The sequence below is a fragment of the Puntigrus tetrazona genome, chromosome 5 (assembly GCF_018831695.1).
Source record: "Puntigrus tetrazona isolate hp1 chromosome 5, ASM1883169v1, whole genome shotgun sequence".
Classification (NCBI taxonomy): domain Eukaryota; kingdom Metazoa; phylum Chordata; class Actinopteri; order Cypriniformes; family Cyprinidae; genus Puntigrus; species Puntigrus tetrazona.
In genome coordinates, this window is record NC_056703.1 from 9,813,195 (window position 1) to 9,831,964 (window position 18,770).

Below are 18,770 nucleotides of genomic sequence, written 5' to 3' on the forward strand. Positions count from 1 at the left end.
CCCAGTTCACTTTCACACCGTTCTAGAAACGCGTCTTAAAATTTAGGCTCATGCAACTTCTCCTGCCAGTTCCCTTTAGACACCTTTCCACATTTTAAGCAATTTTGGCTTTCCGCACTTGGGGGTCGCGTGAAAGGTAAGCGTTCGTGTTTCTAATGGCAGAACAGACTGTGTTTTGTTTTGCATGTTGTGGGGCGTATGACTGGAGGATGTTTGAAGCTGCAACCAGCGATCAATTCAAGTTGTTCTTATCCAGAGAACCAACACGTTTATTAATGCTGAATTATTAAAGACCGTTATAAGCAAAACATAAAAACATCTACTTTTTCAGAGCAGTGCAATGTCATGGCCTACTGTGGGGGAGAAAATATGAATTTACCCAAGTTAGAGACGAGTTAGCTTATTACATTTATAACTCACACCTGCGACTGACAGTTTGTCTTACTTAAAACAATAGACATTAATTATTGAGGTATGTATCATTTACGTATAAATATTTTTTTTAGGTAAAGATAAAATCTTTGAGTTTGCTTTAGTGTAAGTCAGGTCATGTTGTGGAGAACCTCTGCACGACCTGAACCTTCTGAACGTCCCGAACCATTGATTTTTATACATTTTTCTGTTTTCCAGATTCTTCTACTTTTATTCAGACTGCTTGACTGCAGCTGCTATTTAATTCTGATGTTTTCAGCTCATCTTCGTCTGGAGGATGATGCAGAGCACCAGGTCAGGAAGCAGCGAGCTGGAGTTCATCGCATTCTCCCCCCTTACTCCTTTTAGTAACCCCGATTTAGCCACAGTTAGCGGGCCAACCAAAGACTTGCGTCATCTGACAGGTGGATCTATGCCAAATACGTAAGTATTATATGTCTTGTGTTTTTAAACGGTCCTCATTTATGCGAAAAAAGTGAAGACCGCTCGTTTAATCTGTGTGTTTCATTATAAAAGCTGGGATAGAAGATGCATGAGGAAACAGAGGAGAAGGACAGACGATGAGTGAGCAAACCGTTTCCTCTCATGAGATTTGCTCTATGCTGCACTGGGTTTTTCATGACCTTCCTCCCCTACAGAAGCTGCAGCCCTAAACGGCGAAAGCTGATGGGAGAGGAAGGAGCAGATGAGTATCCAAATCCTAAAGTGTGCCAAAGATGGTCTGTGGAGTCTGTCACCACTTCTCCTTCTGAGACCAGCCCCGTTCAACTGCAGACTGAACCCAGGACAGAGGAGATGAGTCTGCCCTTTACACCCACTCCTCCTCCGTTACCCAGAGTTCCCACGGAAGGCTCAAGCATGGAGGTAGAGGCCACTCAGAGGAGACTGCAGGAGATAGAAGACAGGTGAGACGGAAAGGAAGACATCATTAGTTTGATTTCAATCCGATTGCATCTCCGCTTGTTTGTAGTAGAGTCATTGTTCAGAGTCAAGTTCAAACTGATGTTACGCTACCTTTATAAACGGTGTATTTTAAAAAGCAGTCTTCCTGATATATTGCGTGCGTTTTTACAGGATAACTTTGGAGGATGACAGTGATGAAGAAGAGCTTGACGTTGAACCGGCTCAACGCAGACCAGTGCTGGTGATGTCCGACAGCTTAAGAGAGGGGCTACAGCGAGGGATTGGTGACATTCTACCCCAAACGGTGGCACAGTCAGTGTACGTATCTTATTTTCAGGTTTTCATATGTGCCTGAGACTTGTTGACTTTTTGATTCAACATGTCCATTTACATTTTAGTTGATCAATAAATTAATAATAAGCTTAATTTCAAGTGTTGATTAATAATTTTGTACTGTCATTAGGGATGGAAAGGTTGTGTTGAAAGAAATGTATATTTTTATTCAGCAATAATAATAATAATATTTTTTATATATATATATATATATATATATATATATATATATATATATATATATATATATATATATATATATATAAAATGGAAAAGTATACCACATTATAAAAATGTTTTAATAATAATAAAAATAACAATTAAAATGTTTGCTCAAGAATATTAACTCAACTTTTTGATAATAGAAAAATGTTTTTATGCAAATCGGCATAGTAGAATGATTTCTGAAAGATCATGTGAAAATGAAGATTGAAACCTCAGCTATTAAAATACAAAATCTTTTTTTAAATAATATTTCAGGTGACCTTTTTACTATATTTTTGGTCATATAAATGCAGTTTATACCATTAAAAACTTAAATTCTAAGTGACCCCAAACCTATGAACAATAAAAATAAAATCCAAATTTAGTAAAATCAGAGAGTGGGAATTTATTTTTTGATCTATTTTAAGATTCAGAAAAATTACTTTTAAAAAGAGACTAAAATAAGACAGAGCACATTTATTAAGAAAGTAAATAGAATTGATTTCATTCAAACAAACTGAACCAGCAGCAGAACATCATCTTCTACTAACAGCACTGAGCTCATTGTAAAGAAATCTAGCTTAGCATGGTCTTCTTCACGGGCATCTGCAGGAGCTGCTCCTGCATGGAACTGGTGCTGTGGCGCCCCCCAGAGGACCCTCTCACCCAGAGGCTGAAGGACTCTTTACAGAAACAGCAGCGCAAGCAGTTGTCAGTGAGCAGACAGACTCCCACCCCTGTACCGCCCATCAGCAGCCCCCCACACCAACCCCAGTTCACAGCCCCCGGCGAGCAGACTTTCAGCCCGCTCTTCAGCAGCCCTGCGCCCCTCAACTCTGGAGAGGAAGACATGGAGTTATAGAGGGAAACCTTCACCAAAACCCTTAGCGTGTGGAGAAAAAAAAAAAAAAAAAAAAAGCTTTGAACTTTATCCGTGCAAAACGAGGAATTGCCACATGGAGCACTTCACAAATGCTCGCATGAGGTTTCTCTTGTGCCATGCATTTTTTTGCTTCAACCTGCACTTCGTTTGTAGGTGGGACCATATTTGCACTAGACTAATTTGGAAGTGTCCTACGTGGACGTGGTCAGTGGTACATTGATTGAATGTGCTTTTGCAGCTTCATAATCACTCTGTTCGCTGTTGATAGCTGTGAATATTCAAACACATTACTGGTTAACGGTGCAAAATATTTTAGGTTTGTCTTTATGCAGTTAGTATCGTTTAGTTTCTCGAATACTGTGTACAAATTCAGAGCACTTGATTTGTTACAATCTTCCACATTATTTCCACGCGATATTTGCTTCTCTGTTGACATCCAACTGGTCAAAACCTTTATTTTCATCTTCATGGTGTTCATATTTTTTTGTTGTTTGTTCGTTTTAAAATTTGATGAAATGAATGGGAGATTGATGTAGGAAGTGTTACCATGTGCTCTTCGACTGGACAAACTGAGACAGGAGCACTAATCTTCATAACCGGTTTAACTACACAACAAAAATATGATTGTTGGAGGAGATATGTTAATTTCAGTTCTTCATATTAACAGGTTTTATTTTCTACTTAAAGAACAAATAGCACTAAATCTGGCTGTAATTATTAAATAACAGTAAAATAAGCTGCAAATCCATTTTGCACTCGGTTTTAAACATCTGCCTAAATTATTGATAAAATGTTTTGTTTGACCTTTTAGCAATTTTTAAACATTTTGCCAAATGTCAATAATATAAAATTTGCAAATATTGACTATATTACACTATGACAGACTTGTTTTTAAATAAAATCGGTTTGGCATCATACTACTCTGCTTTTGACATTTTATTCATGCAGAAAAAAAACATTCATACATTAATTGTTTGATTTAAGTTATGTTGTTCAACAACAATTCATTAAAAATCACCTTAAAAAAATTAAGTTAAATTACCAGTTGTAAATACCGTTTGCTACACACTACGTCTGTTCCTTATATCACAGTAAACTCAAACACAATTCTAAGATCAAGAATTATCCATTTTGTTTTTTAACAGGCCTATTTGATGATCTTTCTGTCCAAACTATAAACTTCATTCATATGCTCTGCAGAGGTGGTATTAAAGGGACAGTTCACCCAAAAATGAAGTTTCTGTCATTAATTACTCATCCTCACTCTCGTTGTTGAATAAAGATGTTATTTTTTGTTTTCTTTGTACACTAAAAGTATTCTTGCAGCTTCATAAAATTACGGTTGAACCACTGATGTGACATGGACTATTTGAATAATGTCCTCACTATATTTCTGTGTATATTTCCTTGAACGTGGTAGTAACATTGCTGCCTATGCAGGGTCATGAATGAGCGCTCAAGATGAACAGAGGTCTTACCGGTTTGGAACAACATGAGGGCGAGTAATTAATGACACTATTTTCATTTTTGTGTATACTATCCCTTTAATAATTGTTTGTACTTGTACATGGTTTCCTATGAAATCAACAGTTTAGGAAAAAATTCTAGGTTACAGAGTGTTAAAAATAAATGTTAACTGAAGGTGGTCTCTGGAAAGTGATCTTCTTTCTTATGGCTGTCCTGGGCAGAAGCAATCTGTCAAAACAAAATAAGAGCTTACTCACTTAATGTTTTGTGTAAAATAAATAATAAAACATGTTTAAATATATTTTGAAATAAATATCATCAACATACAAGTGCTGTTACTGTTAACTGCAATTAAACAAACTATAAAAAATATTTTAAACTAATTGAAATAAAGCAAAAAAAAATTGAAAAAAGACAAATGTTAGAATATATTACTATTTGACTATATAAACCAAAAATTTAAACGAAACATGAAAAATAAAAAGGTAAAAATAAAAGCCAATTCAAATATTAATGTAAAAATTAAATATAAAAACATTACAAATATTTTAAAGAACTATAAATAATCCTAAAATATAATTATAAAATATTTCAAACTTTGTTAATAATCTGAAACTTGATTTACCGTGTCCAGATAAGACCCACCCAGGCCTGTGGGATTCCTGTCCCACTTCACCGGGCTGGGGCAGCGGGTTTGACTCTCTCCTCGAAGCTGTACAATGCGACTCTGGAGGTGCCGCAGCAGTTTATATGAGGTCAGGTCTTGGGTGACTCGAGAGTTTTGGAATTCTGTGTCACCCTGTAGAGCTGTGGGTGCTGACTGGGATTCGTTGTAGTCTTGGCACTGCTGTACAGAAACAGAGAGAATCATGGAGACCAACTTACTATGTGTTCTATTACAATCAGAAAGAATTACAGGAAGAGCGAGCTTGCAAAATGTTGCTTTAAGTATGTTTTCAGTTTGTATTTAAGTTATATAATACAAGTACTGTTGTTCTGAATATTAAAGGGATTACAATAAAATTCAGAACAGCAGCATTATAGCAGTAAACATTTTCTTTTAATTGAAATTAATATGAGCTAAAATTTGAATTGAATTAAAATAAAATACAAAATTTTGCATGAAATGAGGTGAATTTAAGTTTAAGCTCAAAATTAACGCTATCTATATATATATATATATATATATACACACACACACACACACACAAACACATATACATACACACATACTAAAAACAGAAAAAAAGAGGAAAAAATATGTTCAAATTAAAATCAATATAAAAAATTTAAGCTAGCTCAAAGTATAAAAAAAACTATAAAAGTAAATAAATATAATAATTTTATAATGATAAATATAAAAAAAAAAAAACACTGGCATTTACCCCAGTCAGATGTCTCATCTCATTCTCCAGTCTCTCCAATCTCTTCTGTTGCTCCGCTCTTGGATTTGGGATCCTCCTGTTTTATACAGTAAAGGCTATGTTGGAATGGTGGATGTACCAAGATTTGAATGTTTTTTCATGCAATTTAAAATCACGAGCCATGATAGCCGGTTCATTCATTTATTTATTGAGCAGTTCACTTGGTGCCAATGGCAAAATGAGACATGACTTAAAAAAAGAAGGTTGTTCTACATGAAAGTGGTGTTTTTTTTTTTAAATACTGACCTAATAATTCAACTTGTGAAAGTTAAATAAAAATGCGTTTTAGGGAACAGCATATGACGCACCTCTCCAGCTCTGCGCTAAACTCCAGCTCAAATTTGTGTGCGAGTCTAGCAGCGGTTTTGTCTTTCCACTGCGCCATGTTGTTCTGCACCTGCCTGAGCTCGTCCTCTTTAGCCCGCAGCTGCCTGCGCAGACGGACACGCGCTTCATCTGTATCATCATTGTCCATGCGCAGCTGTGCTCGAGATATGCTGCTCATTTCCTCAATGTGCTCCTTAGGTTCACACACAGCAGTAAACAAAACAGAGACATATATAAAGATATTCATTCAAAGTGTTGTTTGCTTCACAATTAAAATAAATTGTACATATTGTATGTGCAAACGGCAGTGTACCTGTATGAGTTTCTCTTTAAGAGCAGCAAGTGCTTGTTGCTTTTCCTCCATCAGCTGCTTTTTTTGCAGATGAAGCTCTCGCTCCTGAAACACACGAGCAGCATCTCCTCATAAGCAATGCGTCGCTGTGATTATGTGTATTTGGTTCGTGACTTTGTACCTTTTCACGGCTGAGCTGCAGTACAGCACGTCTCTGTGAGCTGAGCTCATTTTTTAGATCATTAACATGCTGTTGTAGGACCTTTGTGAGGGACTGGAGGTTCTGAAGAGCTTCACTCGCTGTAGGACTGAACCAGAAAATATTTAAATATACCCGTTTACGAAGCAATACAGGACTACCAATAAAAATGCTCTGAATTACTAGTATATTTGTATTTTTATCATTATTATTTTCATAATGATTATTATTTCAATTAGGGGCCAGGCACCAAAGTAGCTGGGAGTCTACGGCAGCCCAAGTTTTGAAATTTAGCACACAGATAGAGGACAGTCTCAGTGTTGACCATACCAAATATGGGACAAACATTTCATGGCTTACGCTCAGTCTAATGCATACAAAAATGTACATTTTTATAGGTCAAGATTTTTCGCATTTTTAAATCATTTTTAAAAATGTAAAAAATTGGCTCGGATCGTCTTTAGACAATGCTTGCAAAAAGTTATGATATACAAAACTAGTTTGTTAAGTGCGTTAGTAAATTTGACAAAAATCTGGGACTCGGACAGAGGACATATACATCATTTACCACAGAAAATACCAGGGAGTCTCTCTAGTGCCACCAACAGGCCAAAACTAATCCCCAATTCTTTTAAAACTTAAAATCTAAAAGCAAAATTCTTTGGCTGATATAGAGTCAAATCTAGACAGATTATCAATTTTCTCCAAAATTGCCTCAGATCACCTTCAGAGCATTCTGGAAAAAAAGCTTTTTGATATACCAAGTGTTAACTAATCTGATGAAATTTGAGGAATGTTTTAGTGCATTATAACAAGAATGACCTGAGGGCACAAGAGTAATAAAGATCAGTCTTGTCAGACTGAATTCCTAATTTTCATTATTTTACTTTTGGCATTTTTAGACCGTAATAAATATTTCTATTTAAGTTGCTTTGGACAGAAGCTTAATAGAAACGTGTGTCAATGCAATGTAAACTGACAGAGATAGTAGAATATTTATGAGAGCAGAATCAGAGTATGACATTGGCATTTCTCCACATCAGGACCAGAGCGCAATGTCTCAGGTAAAAGCCTAATTTGCACGGAACATACTTGTATGTGCTACAAATAAGTGAGCACACCTGTCTGATGAGTTTGTGTTTTCAGCAGCTAGGCCGCTGTGTTTAAGTAACTCCTGCAGGCAAACACATTCGCTGTGTATGTCCTGCGCCCAGCGTTTGCTCTGCTGCTCAAGTCTGGCTGTTCTTCTCTTGTGTTTTTGGTCTTTCTCAGAGAGGGCTGTTCTCAGCTCCTGAAGCTCTTTTTCAGACCGTTGCAAAGTTTGCTTCAGACGCACCACCTCCTTCTCTGACTCCTGTAGCAAGAAACCAGAAATTAACCAAAAAGAAATTATATTTTGCATAAATAACATATAGCCTTTGTTTAGAAGAGTTAATTAAATCGTTACATTCCTAGAAGAAATACATCAAATACTACATAACATAAATGATGCATAGATATAAATACAAAAAATCTTTTTGCAAAGAACGCAAAGGAGCCTGTTAATAAATAAACAATTCTGTTTGGTTCGGACAAGTTAAACAAATCTCGATACAGTTAGGGGGAGTTTTTATGAATAAATCCCAAAGGGGGATTAACAATAATTTTAAACTTGGTCAGGGGGGTTTTGCTTCAACTTTTAAAATTATACAATAAAATCTTTTTTTAATCATGATTAAAATGCAGTTGTTTAATATTGAATGCCATAATATTATAAATAAATACCATTTTGTTCAAATTAAATCATGAGAATACGTCTCTAGCGTCAATAAACATCAAATACTACCATGATGTATAGATACAGATGCAAAAAGTCTCTTTGCAAAGACAGAAGTATCTGCATAAATGCATTTTTTTTTTGACATGAGTCATTCTGTGAGATTCACCTATTTGCCTATTACTGAAAATGCATAAAAATAAATGCATTCAATGTAACCCTAGCTGTTTTCATTTGACTTCCTTGTAAATGCAAGGCTTCCTAGGTGTAAAAAGATAGCTCCTGATAGCGCTTACTTTCTGAAGCTCAGTCACTTTACTCTGTAAAGCCAGTGCGTTCCTTCTCTCCTTCTCCACTTCTGTCTTCCCTCTCCTCACTGCATCCTCTATTTGCTGCTCCAGAGTCCCACGCTGCTCTTCAAGAGCCTTCTCTCTCTGTTCCTCCCACTTCCTTTCCTCTCGTTTCACAGCCTTTCGAATCTGTTAGATCAGATGACAAGAGATACACTGGTCCTTTAGAATAAACAAATATTTAAACATGGGAGAGCTTAAAGCCTTTATAAATCTGTCATCAGCACTTCAGAGTTGTTGTAAAAACAGGGAGGGAACCTTTTCCTGAGTTTCTCTTTTGAGTTCCTCTGCTTGCCTCCTCATCCTCCCCTCATGCTGCTCTAGAGCCTCTTTTAGTCGGTTTATCTCCTCATCTTTCATCTGAAAGAGAGAGAAATGAATGTGCATATAAGACTGAATTGCAGTTTAATCAGATATAAAGAGCACACAGTGACCTGGATGCAGCTGTGTAAAGAGTCCAGGCTCTGTTTGTGGGTCTGAGCTTGTTCACGGAGAGAAGCTGACCTCAACTCATCCGCCTGCTGATTCACCTGGAGTCACACATTCAATCCAGATTCAGAGATCGGCATTATGTATATAAATAATATGGGATATGTCTCTGAGTGAATAAACCACATTACCTTTTGAATCTCCTCTGTGTGGCTTTTGGTTAACTTTAACGTCAGCTGTTCGATTTCTTGCACCTGAGAATGGATTGAAAATCCTATTATTCCCAGCTGAAAAGACCAGCACATATTGTTCAGACTGGGTTAAGGTGACTAGTGATCATTTGATGCTGGTCCGATCTGGTGAACCAGCATATATCAATGTTTTTCATTAATATAATCTTTCAGAATATATTGCAATGTGATTTATTGCTGTATTGGCAAAGCTAAGAAATCATTCTTATATGCTGATTTGGTGCTGAATAATAATTTCTTCTTATTAGCAATGTTGACAACAGTTGTGCTGTTTAAATTTTGTGTGAAAACAGCAATACTTTCTTTAGGATTCTTGGATGAAAAAAAAGAGTAAAGACACTTTCGAACAATTTAATACATCCTTGCTAAATAAGTATTAATTTATTGAAAAATAATTACTGTCTTGCTCCGTATTTCTCTCAGTTTTAAGCTGTGCTCCTCTCTTAGTGAACAGAGCTCCTGAAGAAGGGCGTCCTTGGCTTCTTCAGTCCCCTGCAAAAGCAGCTCTTTCTGGGCAACGATTCTCTCCAGCACTCCAAAGCGCTTGACTTGTTGCTCTAGATCTTTCTGTAACGACTAAAATTGATTTGCAAACTCTGTCAGATGCTAAATACTTGGTTATTGTATTGATAAAAGTAAGAAAAGTGAGTACCTCCTTTATTTGTTCTTTTTCTCTGATCGTATCAGCCAGCTGCTCCTCCAGCTCAGTGCATTTCTGTCGGAGAGCCCTGCAGTCCTCCTCCCTCTGCTCCATCTCCTGATTCACCTCATCTAGCCTCTGAGTGAGACAATGACAAGAGATCTATGTTTTTCATTATTTTGCTGGCAATATAAAATTAAGCAATTTACGCACGTTTTATTTGAGCATTAAGGGGTTATTCCACCCTTTAAATTTTGTCATTAATCACTTACCCCCGTGTTGTTCAAACTCCTAAAAGCTTTTTTTGTCAATGCCTTTGTTTGTTAATGACAAAATATTCATTTTGGGGTGAACTATGCCTTTAAGTTTGCCAAAAGAAGAAGTTTGCCTATTCAACTCTCCTTTCACCAACTGTTCTAACATAAAAATGTCCAATTAAAAATTTCAGTGAAACATATTTTTAAGGTAGAGTGTTGAACTGTTCTACAGTACTGAGTGAAGGTACTTGCCTTTGGTTATATACATTCAATTCAATGTACTAAAGCTCTACTTGTAACAGTGTAGTATATAAATGGTCTACCTCCTGCACAGAGTCCAGTGTGTGTCTGAAACGTCTCTGTTCTGAAAACAGTTCAGATTTGGCATTATCCAGCAGCCTGTCCATCTCCTCCCTCTCCAGAATAGACACACTGCGGCTTACACACTGACAGTTAAAAAAAAAAAAAAAAAAAAAAAGTATGTCAAGCAGCATATTCCTTTTATATTCATTAACTAGAAAATATTCCATATGTTATCTAGCTACATACTGCATGGAGAATAACGCATACATGCATATACTATGTATAGCAATACATTTGTTTATATTAAAAAAAAAAACATGCAGATGTTCAATGAAACTCTAACAGGTATTGTATATAGGTATTTAATATAAAAAAGGCTGATGTCATGGTTTCACTGTATTTTTGTTTTTTAACTCGAGTGACCTGTTTCTCCCGCAGAACCCTGACCTCCTCCAAGCATATGTTCCTCTGGGCCTGCAGTTTTTGTAGCTCATACCTTTAGGATACACAACAGTGCTTTGAAAATATATTTGTTACATATATATTAATCATTAAATGTGTAATTTAAGCAAGCGGGTGAAGATTGCTGTGAGCAGAACATACGTGATGTTTTGGGCCTGGGTTCTGCTGTCCCTCACACTGAGCTGTAGAGAGAGATGCTCTCTCTTAGCTCCGTCCATTTCCTCTCTCAGCTTCTTAAGAGTATGAAGTGTGGCCTGAAGACGTAATAGTGTTTAATAAATGAGTTTAGTAACATTTTAAATGAATAAAAAAATGGTATTACAGATTGATCATGTAATTTGCATACTGTTTTTTGTTGTTGAAGCTCAATAAGCGACAAGCTCAGCTCACTGAGTTGATCTATATCTACTCTGCTCTTGTCATAATCTCTCTTTGTGCTCTGAAAACAGTTAAAAACATATTGCACATATGATTAATGAATATAAACTCTAATCAATGACACTGATTAATACAGTAATTGTTTAGAGAATGCACTTAGGTCTCTTACAATGTGGGAATCATTCCTTTTGCTTCGGTAGAAATGTCTTCTTTTCCCCTTCCTTCCAGATGCCTGTCTTCTTCTTCTTCTGTAGTCAAGCTTTGACACAGCAGCTTCACTACTCGTCTCCTCAACAGTTCTCTCATCATCAGAGCTACAACACATACAGAGAAAGTGCTAGGAATGGTTTTAATTAGAAATATTTGCATAATGTTTCTTATGAACATATTGTGCTTTTATTTTGCATATTTTTATTATGAAAACATTATGAAACGATTATGAAACATTAGTGACCGGAGGGTACATAATGTCTCTTCATAAAAACTATGAAAACATGGCAGTGAGGGGTTTTACCCACAGGCTGCTAAAGTCGCTTTTCTAAATAAACACCCAGAAACAGCAGCGTGGAAAAAACACAACCACAGGAGGACACATTATTCAAGACGCCATAGGCTCTTTCCAAAATTGTCTCCAGTCTTAATTTTGTACCTGAAGGATTGAAGATTGTTTTGAGTATGGCTGGTTAGTCCGGTACAGTATCCATTTTCTGCGCTTAGATGCAAGGCTATAGTGGCACACATAAGAAAAGACGAACGTTATTAAAATTAAAATGTTAAAATTCAGAAGTTAATATATTATGCACCAATTACAATTCAAATATCAAAAAGATTACTGTGACATATACACCACTATTCAAAGGTTTAGGTTCTAAAAGAAGTTTTTTTTGATCACCAAATCAGCATATTAGAATGATTTCTGAAGGATCATGTGACACTGACATTCAGCTTTGCCACTACAGAAATTTAAATTTAAAAATAGAAAATGGCTATTTTAAACTGTAGTACTATTTCAGAATATTACTGATTTTACTGTGTTTGATCAAATAAATGCAGCCTGAATACAAGATTTCTTTAAAAAATTGAAACATTGCGTAATTTATTTGCATTAATGCGATTGCAATAGATTTATAAGAAAGAATTCAAATAAACTTTCTAATATATATATATATATATATATATATATATATATATATATATATATATATATATATATATATATATATATATATATATATATATATATATAGTTTACACTCTGCACATTTTGGTTTGAAGTGTGTGCCTGTGGCATGCATGCAAAATAAAAAAGTTACACAAATATAACCCATGACATTTGACATTAATAAGCTAATATGTTGCCCACACCTGTACTTGTCCTGTTGCTAATTGCAGACTTCAGGTACTGTCGAACCTGTTCTGAGCACACTGTGTCCAGTTCAGTGTCTATGGTGACTGAATCAACACTGATTTCTATCAGAGGACAAAAATGTTTTATTTGAGCATGTTTTCTGTTGCACTTTTAACAGATCTTAAAAGGAGGTCCTGCTGTACCTGCGATGTGCCTCAAAGGTGTACTGCATGGATGTTTGGAATCATTCCTACATCTATCATGGTGAGGACTTCTCTGGGGCTCAGTAAAGACTGTGGTGACTTTTAGAAGATATGACAAACATGCTTTAAAAAACATGAAATTAAACATCTAAGGTATATGCTATAATACGCTGACTGCACATCAGTGAAGTATAATGTAAAAAAAATACTCTTAAAAACATTTTACATTGGCATTAATTGTTTTATGAAGAACCTTTAACATCTCTAGAACCTTTTCATTGTGCAAAGAGTATTAAATTGTTCTTCACGCTATGAAAAAAGTTATTGTGAGGACTATTATCGATTTCCAACTGTAAATATATCAAAGCCTAATTTTTGATTAGTAATATTTATTGTTAGAAACTTAAATTGGGGCAACGTTAAAGGCTTTTTTCTCTGTATCTTATAATTAGCTATATCTTGGCCAAATATTGTCCTATCATAAAAAACATAAATCAAATGGAAAGCTTATTTATTCGAATTCCATATTTAAATCTAAATTTCTAAGACTGACCCTTATGACTGGTTTTGTGGTCCAGGGTCACATATATGAATGAGAAAATACAAAAGCAGACCTTCTATGGTGCTTTGCTGCCACCCGTATATATAATATATAATTGTGATGCTATTTGTCAGTGATTTTTATCACTTTCCTCATTTTGACCTATCACACAAGATCAGATATTAGACTAGGTGTAACTGCTCACTTCTCCTTGCTAATTTTGTCTACCTGAGGCTGGCTGGACCAGCATTTCCTCTCTAAAGCGTGTTGAGAAGTCCTCAGTGCAGACGCTGTCCTCCTCGTTTCCCATCTCTACCACCTCAGCATTTCTCCCAAGAAGCCTCTCTAGTCTCCAACAACACTGCTCTACCCTGGACACAGAGCTCAAGCTGCCACTTTCCTCAGGACGCCACAAATCTGTAGCTGCGACGCCAAACTTTATCATCTTCATTGTCTGATGCTCTGTTTTGTCATCTTTACCTTCTGAAATTTAGAAGAAGATGCAGATAGATTTTAAGAAGGCATAAAAACAGAACACAGATAAACAGTCTGTGAGAAAGTCTGTAAATTCTATTATGCTATAAAATAACATAAGCTTAAGTAGAGGGGTGCCAGTGTGAGAAATATAACACTAGATTAAAAAAAACAGAGATAGAATAAGTAATAGATTTAAAAAAGTAGTGGTATGGAATAAAAAAAAATATATAATAGGCCTAACATAAGATTACATGCACTTATATTGTCCATTTCTTTTAGAATTTTGCATGAAATCTAAAAATATTTGTGTTTGTGTGACAATGCAGTGGGTAGGTTATTTATTTAATATTCTTAATAAAGGTAAAGTTGACAAACATGTTTACAGTGCATTAGTTTCAATGTGTTAATGAATGCTAAGTTTAGCTTGGCTAAAATCATTTCCATACACTTTATCTGGTTGCATGATAACACCGATCAGTGTAATCATAGTAAAATCATGTAAATGGTACACAAAGTATAAATCTAGAAAATGTGTAGTTATATGTTCAATCCCATATGGGAAAAAATGCATGGACTACCTGATTGAGTCCCGTCAAGGTTGGATGGTGTTTTATCATTGGTTGGAACAGTGCTTCCCAAGCCTGTGTCTTTGCTTACAGACTGACTCCGATCGAGATAGCCTGAAGTATACAGAACATTAGGAAAACCACTGCATTTACAAATAAATAAATAAGCTAAAATAAAAATGAATAAATAGGACATTAAAAAAAATGTACATTAAAAAAATGTACTAAACTATATTGCTGAATGGTGGATCATGCTTACCCAAGAAAGGTAACTCATATCTCCTAGAGTTTCCTCCATGCATTCGGGTTTGGCTGTGAATCTATTGTTGGAACACAAAATCGAGACAAAATTCTACTCTTTCTATGACAGAAATAATTCACGACGGTTATCAATATTTCAATGACTTTAAAGTGCTTGACCTGTAGTTGACTCAGTTGCGTGTCTATGGTGTCCAGCAGTACATCACAGCGATCATGGGACAATGCCAGAGGAATAAGCCCGTAAGCATCAAACCCCTCATCCGCATCTGAGAAGAAAAGAGGTATTCAGAAGTTTGTACTACAGCAGATAAAGGATGAGCATGAAAGGGAAATTGATTTCTGACCTACAGAGAGCAGCTCGTCAGTGTTTTCTCCAGATCTTTCATTTTCCATGTTTTTTCTAAAATGAGAAAGATGATTTCTGCATGCGAATGAGATACAAAACTAACATACCACTTTGGAATTCAGAGAATTTAGGTTAGAATGGAAGCGGCCTGTTTTAAGGGGGGGTGTTGTTGGTTGTATGGTTGCCCAGGAAACTAAGCAAAGAGGGTCCCCAACAAACGCTAGGAACCATACAAAAAGAACTTCATAAAGTCTAATAATAAAAAAAAACTAAACAAAAACAAACAAACAACAAAAAAACACACCTCACAGATTTCATACGAGTATAATGCATATGTGTAATGTGTAGAAATAGCTAACAGCTAGGTACGTTTATAGTTGTATTTAAACAGGAAAATGTACAAATACTTTTTCTCTCTTGCGGGGAAGAAAAACTACACACAGTTCAGCGTGGTTTTATTAGTAGCTCTTACTGAATTAACCCAGATTTTGCTTTGTTTCGGAACTCGCAAACAAATATTTTTGCATAAACCGGCCAGGTTTTTAAAATAGTTTTTTTTAACACTTACGTCAATGTGTTTCCACTCGCAGTTTTCTCAAGAAACGCGTCTGAACAGCAAAAATTGTTTGACATGTACACATTCACAGCTTTCAGTGTCAAGGCAACCACACACTCCCACTAACCGTCTACAAACTTGAAGATATTTATTATTGTTTGTGCGCAGTGCAGAGCTTTTTTTTTTATTAAATCGATACATTTAGCTACTTTTACAAATAAAAAACCAATTATATAATTAACAGTCTCATACATCTGCTGTATTTAACACTAGCTGCACTTTTAAAACTAATAATTACGCTGACAGTGTTGAGGGATTTTAACCACACTGGCAACCGCCAGCTAGCAAATATCGCGATAGAGTTGTTGTGTTCGCGCTGACAGTGCAGTGAAACAAGTTTCCATCCTGATGATTAGCAATTTCATAACAGTGAGTGAATTTACAGTTGGTCGAATTTCGTTCATTTTTTTTTGTTTGGACATTTAGAAGGATAAGGTTAATTATTCGTACTTTTTTTGAGATTGATTGGTGTTTGCTAAAGTAGAACTTTGAATTGTTATGCTAGCCAGCTAGCAGAGGCATTATTGTTATTAGATAGTGATGTCAGCAGCCGGTATCTTAAAAGCCGTTGGATCTCCAAACAGTGCTTTATATCCATATGATATGTTGTCTCTTTGTATGTCGGTAAATCTGAGAAAGATAATTTACGATGGTTGTTCTTAAATGGTAACCACTTCAAATATAGTGAATTGTGGTAAAATGGTTACTTATTTGGATCAGTGTAACATTGTTTTCGAATATTTAAACATCCGCTATAAAATAGTTGTTATATGTTAGTGAATTAGTGAACTTCATTGTGAGAATAGATCCTGAACCTTTAGGTCTCCACGGCCGCTTTGTTGAATGTCATTCTATCTGTGTTTATCAGGTGAAATAGAAAATGGCCTCATATTTTGATGAGCATGACTGTGAGCCCACGAATCCCGAAGAACAGTACCGACAGAACGCCCTGCTGGAGCTTGCCAGGTAACTATATCCACCCAAACCAGTTTCTTTAATCAGTGTCTACATCATTTTTGTGTATGTGTACATATACATTACCAATTATAAGTCTGTGGTTAGTCAGACCAAAAGAAGAAATAAATACTTGAAATGAATAAACAGTGACAATAAAGGCATTTATACTGTTACAGAAGACTGAAAAAAGTAAATCACGATTTCTACAAAAACACTACAACAGTGCATAGTGTTGTTTCATTGAGCATATTAGAATGATTCGTTAAAGAACGATGTGACACTGAACTCGCTAAAAATCTAATTTATTACAGAAATAAATTCCATTTATAAACATGTTAAAACAGAAAACATTTATTTTAAGCTGTAATAATATGTCTTAATTTTCACTGTATTTACTCCAATAAAGGAGATTTTACATAAAATAAAAAATGTACCAACCCCAAACCTTTGAATATTACTGTTGATTATGTTCTGTTAAATATCAGCGTTAGCATAATAACAGTTGATTAGTTATTAAATATAGTTACTGTCAGCTATGTGGATGAGAACATAATGACATCGCTAACTGTTTTTTACAATTATGTGGCCATAGGTCTCTAATGCAGGGTCTTGACATAGACTCGGGTTCATTTGATTTGTCGGATTGGGACCAGCGACTCCCGGCCCCTGCAGCCAAAGCCGTAGTCCAGAGTCTTCCTGTGGTCATCATCTCCCCTGAACAAGCAGGTGACAGAATACTCATTCATAATCACCTGCGAACACGTTCATAGAAGACGTTCTAGCACTAAGGAACATTAACAGCAGGATAATTGGAAACAAATTAGATGGATGTTTTATTGTGTTTGGCATAGGCAGCAAGTTTGATTGAATTCAGGAAGTCTTGAATACTCGGTGTCCATGACTATCTTTCTTCTTAAGCTTCCCCCTTCATTTGACAGATAAAGCACTGAAGTGTCCGGTGTGTTTACTGGAGTTTGAGGAGCAAGAGACCGTGAGAGAGATGCCCTGTAAACATCTCTTCCACACAGGATGCATTATGCCATGGCTCAGTAAGGTATGTTCAGTGATTTTATTTTCTCTGTGATCCTGTGGTATGTGGTATTTGTTAAATAAATGCAGCCTCGGTAAGCATAAGAGACTTCTTTCAGGAACACGAAAGAATCTTACCAACCCCAAATGCAGGTGTGTGCTTAATATTTCATGTTTGTTATAATTTTAAGTGTTTCTACATAACATTACAGACCAATTCATGTCCCTTGTGTCGACTCGAACTGCCCACTGACAATCCAGACTACGAGGAGTTTAAAAAAGATAAGGTAAGACAATGTGTTTTCTGTTTAATGTCATGCCGTTATTATTTCTGCAATTCACCGTATTGTTCTGTGACACCTTATGAATATACCTCAGCGTTTAGCGTGTTTGTTTTAACAGGAACGGAGAAGGCAAAGAGAACACAGACTAGAGGATTTACACGGAGCCATGTACACATGACCTCAGCACCTTCAAGACTTGAGTATGAATTCAACTTTCAGTTTGTTGGAAGTGAGAGTTTACTGCGCAGGGACCAGGCTTTGAAATGAATGCTTCGTGTGCACTTGGAAAAAAAACAAAACAGCACAGCAAAGTTTTTAATGTCATCACTTTTAAGACTGCTTTGTATGGCTATGCACTGAGAACTGTTTGTATAGAACTGTAATGTAGCCTTCCGATTTCATTAAATGTTTTAAATAAAGCAGTTGCTATTTTGTTTTAGTGTGAAATTGTGTTTGATCCATGATTTCATATTCATTCGATTTTTATTTTTTTTTCCTAAAGAGATTTCTCGCCTTTAAGTGCTGAAAAACAGTTTTGTGCTGATAAGCAATGCCATAGTTAAGACAATAATTCATAGCAGGTGCAGTGCTACACTGGTCACTGTATGCGTGACTTCATCGGTGGACTCTACATCGCTCACTTTCCCAGTAATATGGTAGACCTCTACCTCATGAAAAATGTATGTGATTTTTAGGTGTGCAAATTATTGTAATGATTCAACATGCTAAGAAAGACTTCTTGTACTGACTAATGATGAAGCAAAAACACTCTGAATTCATAAAATGTTAAAACCATATTTTTAAATAAAAAGTGAGCTTCTCTAACTTGGCTTGTGTTATTATTTCAAGTGT

General features: G+C 35.8%; 3 protein-coding genes across 6 annotated transcripts; 2 read left to right on the forward strand and 1 right to left on the reverse strand.

Annotated features, from left to right (window-relative positions):
• Position 1: 1 nt before the first annotated feature.
• On the forward strand, positions 2 to 3,675 carry ccdc117 (coiled-coil domain containing 117). 2 transcript variants are annotated; one of them, XM_043240799.1, is made up of 6 exons: positions 2 to 136; positions 631 to 855; positions 949 to 996; positions 1,071 to 1,337; positions 1,507 to 1,653; positions 2,485 to 3,675. In XM_043240799.1, exons 2-6 carry the CDS (start codon positions 710 to 712, stop codon positions 2,732 to 2,734), a joined length of 858 nt encoding a protein of 285 aa, XP_043096734.1. In that variant the 5' UTR covers positions 2 to 136; positions 631 to 709; the 3' UTR covers positions 2,735 to 3,675. The 2 variants fall into 2 exon arrangements, with proteins under 2 accessions (XP_043096734.1, XP_043096735.1); XM_043240800.1 differs by having other exon boundaries at positions 692 to 855.
• On the reverse strand, positions 3,674 to 15,846 carry si:ch211-102c2.8 (trichohyalin). Of its 3 annotated transcripts, none has more exons than XM_043240797.1 (27): positions 15,601 to 15,846; positions 15,031 to 15,086; positions 14,846 to 14,952; positions 14,685 to 14,745; positions 14,438 to 14,539; positions 13,611 to 13,865; positions 12,842 to 12,940; positions 12,656 to 12,760; positions 11,940 to 12,015; positions 11,460 to 11,604; positions 11,259 to 11,351; positions 11,054 to 11,166; positions 10,874 to 10,946; positions 10,471 to 10,593; positions 9,903 to 10,028; positions 9,650 to 9,826; positions 9,191 to 9,253; positions 9,005 to 9,100; positions 8,829 to 8,930; positions 8,517 to 8,699; positions 7,586 to 7,818; positions 6,447 to 6,573; positions 6,287 to 6,370; positions 5,955 to 6,166; positions 5,608 to 5,683; positions 4,848 to 5,066; positions 3,674 to 4,450 (listed from the first exon to the last, which is right to left on the reverse strand). In XM_043240797.1, exons 1-27 carry the CDS (start codon positions 15,663 to 15,665, stop codon positions 4,388 to 4,390), a joined length of 3,234 nt encoding a protein of 1,077 aa, XP_043096732.1. In that variant the 5' UTR covers positions 15,666 to 15,846; the 3' UTR covers positions 3,674 to 4,387. The 3 variants fall into 3 exon arrangements, with proteins under 3 accessions (XP_043096732.1, XP_043096731.1, XP_043096733.1); XM_043240796.1 differs by having other exon boundaries at positions 4,848 to 5,069; positions 15,601 to 15,845; XM_043240798.1 differs by lacking the exons at positions 12,656 to 12,760; positions 12,842 to 12,940 and having other exon boundaries at positions 4,848 to 5,069; positions 15,601 to 15,844.
• Positions 15,847 to 15,922: 76 nt separating this feature from the next.
• rnf181 (ring finger protein 181) lies at positions 15,923 to 18,743 on the forward strand. The gene is made up of 6 exons (XM_043238408.1): positions 15,923 to 16,017; positions 16,517 to 16,614; positions 17,198 to 17,331; positions 17,544 to 17,659; positions 17,847 to 17,921; positions 18,037 to 18,743. The coding sequence occupies exons 2-6, from the start codon at positions 16,529 to 16,531 to the stop codon at positions 18,094 to 18,096; spliced, it is 471 nt and encodes a 156-aa protein (XP_043094343.1). The 5' UTR covers positions 15,923 to 16,017; positions 16,517 to 16,528; the 3' UTR covers positions 18,097 to 18,743.
• The last annotated feature ends 27 nt before the right edge of the window (positions 18,744 to 18,770 follow it).

Excerpts from the sequence above, each read along its gene's own strand:
- rnf181 (XM_043238408.1), top strand. The coding sequence starts at position 16,529 with ATGGCCTCATATTTTGATGAGCATGACTGTGAGCCCACGAATCCCGAA. Across the intron at positions 16,615-17,197 it reads GCCCTGCTGGAGCTTGCCAG|GTCTCTAATGCAGGGTCTTG; the intron begins GTAACTATATCC and ends ATGTGGCCATAG. Across the intron at positions 17,660-17,846 it reads TTATGCCATGGCTCAGTAAG|ACCAATTCATGTCCCTTGTG; the intron begins GTATGTTCAGTG and ends ATAACATTACAG.
- si:ch211-102c2.8 (XM_043240796.1), bottom strand. The coding sequence starts at position 15,665 with ATGTCAAACAATTTTTGCTGTTCAGACGCGTTTCTTGAGAAAACTGCG. Across the intron at positions 6,371-6,446 it reads TGCAGCTCAGCCGTGAAAAG|GAGCGAGAGCTTCATCTGCA; the intron begins GTACAAAGTCAC and ends CGTGTGTTTCAG. Across the intron at positions 5,684-5,954 it reads TTTAGCGCAGAGCTGGAGAG|GAGGATCCCAAATCCAAGAG; the intron begins GTGCGTCATATG and ends TGTATAAAACAG.
- ccdc117 (XM_043240799.1), top strand. The coding sequence starts at position 710 with ATGATGCAGAGCACCAGGTCAGGAAGCAGCGAGCTGGAGTTCATCGCA. Across the intron at positions 856-948 it reads GGTGGATCTATGCCAAATAC|CTGGGATAGAAGATGCATGA; the intron begins GTAAGTATTATA and ends TCATTATAAAAG. Across the intron at positions 1,654-2,484 it reads CAAACGGTGGCACAGTCAGT|GAGCTGCTCCTGCATGGAAC; the intron begins GTACGTATCTTA and ends GGGCATCTGCAG.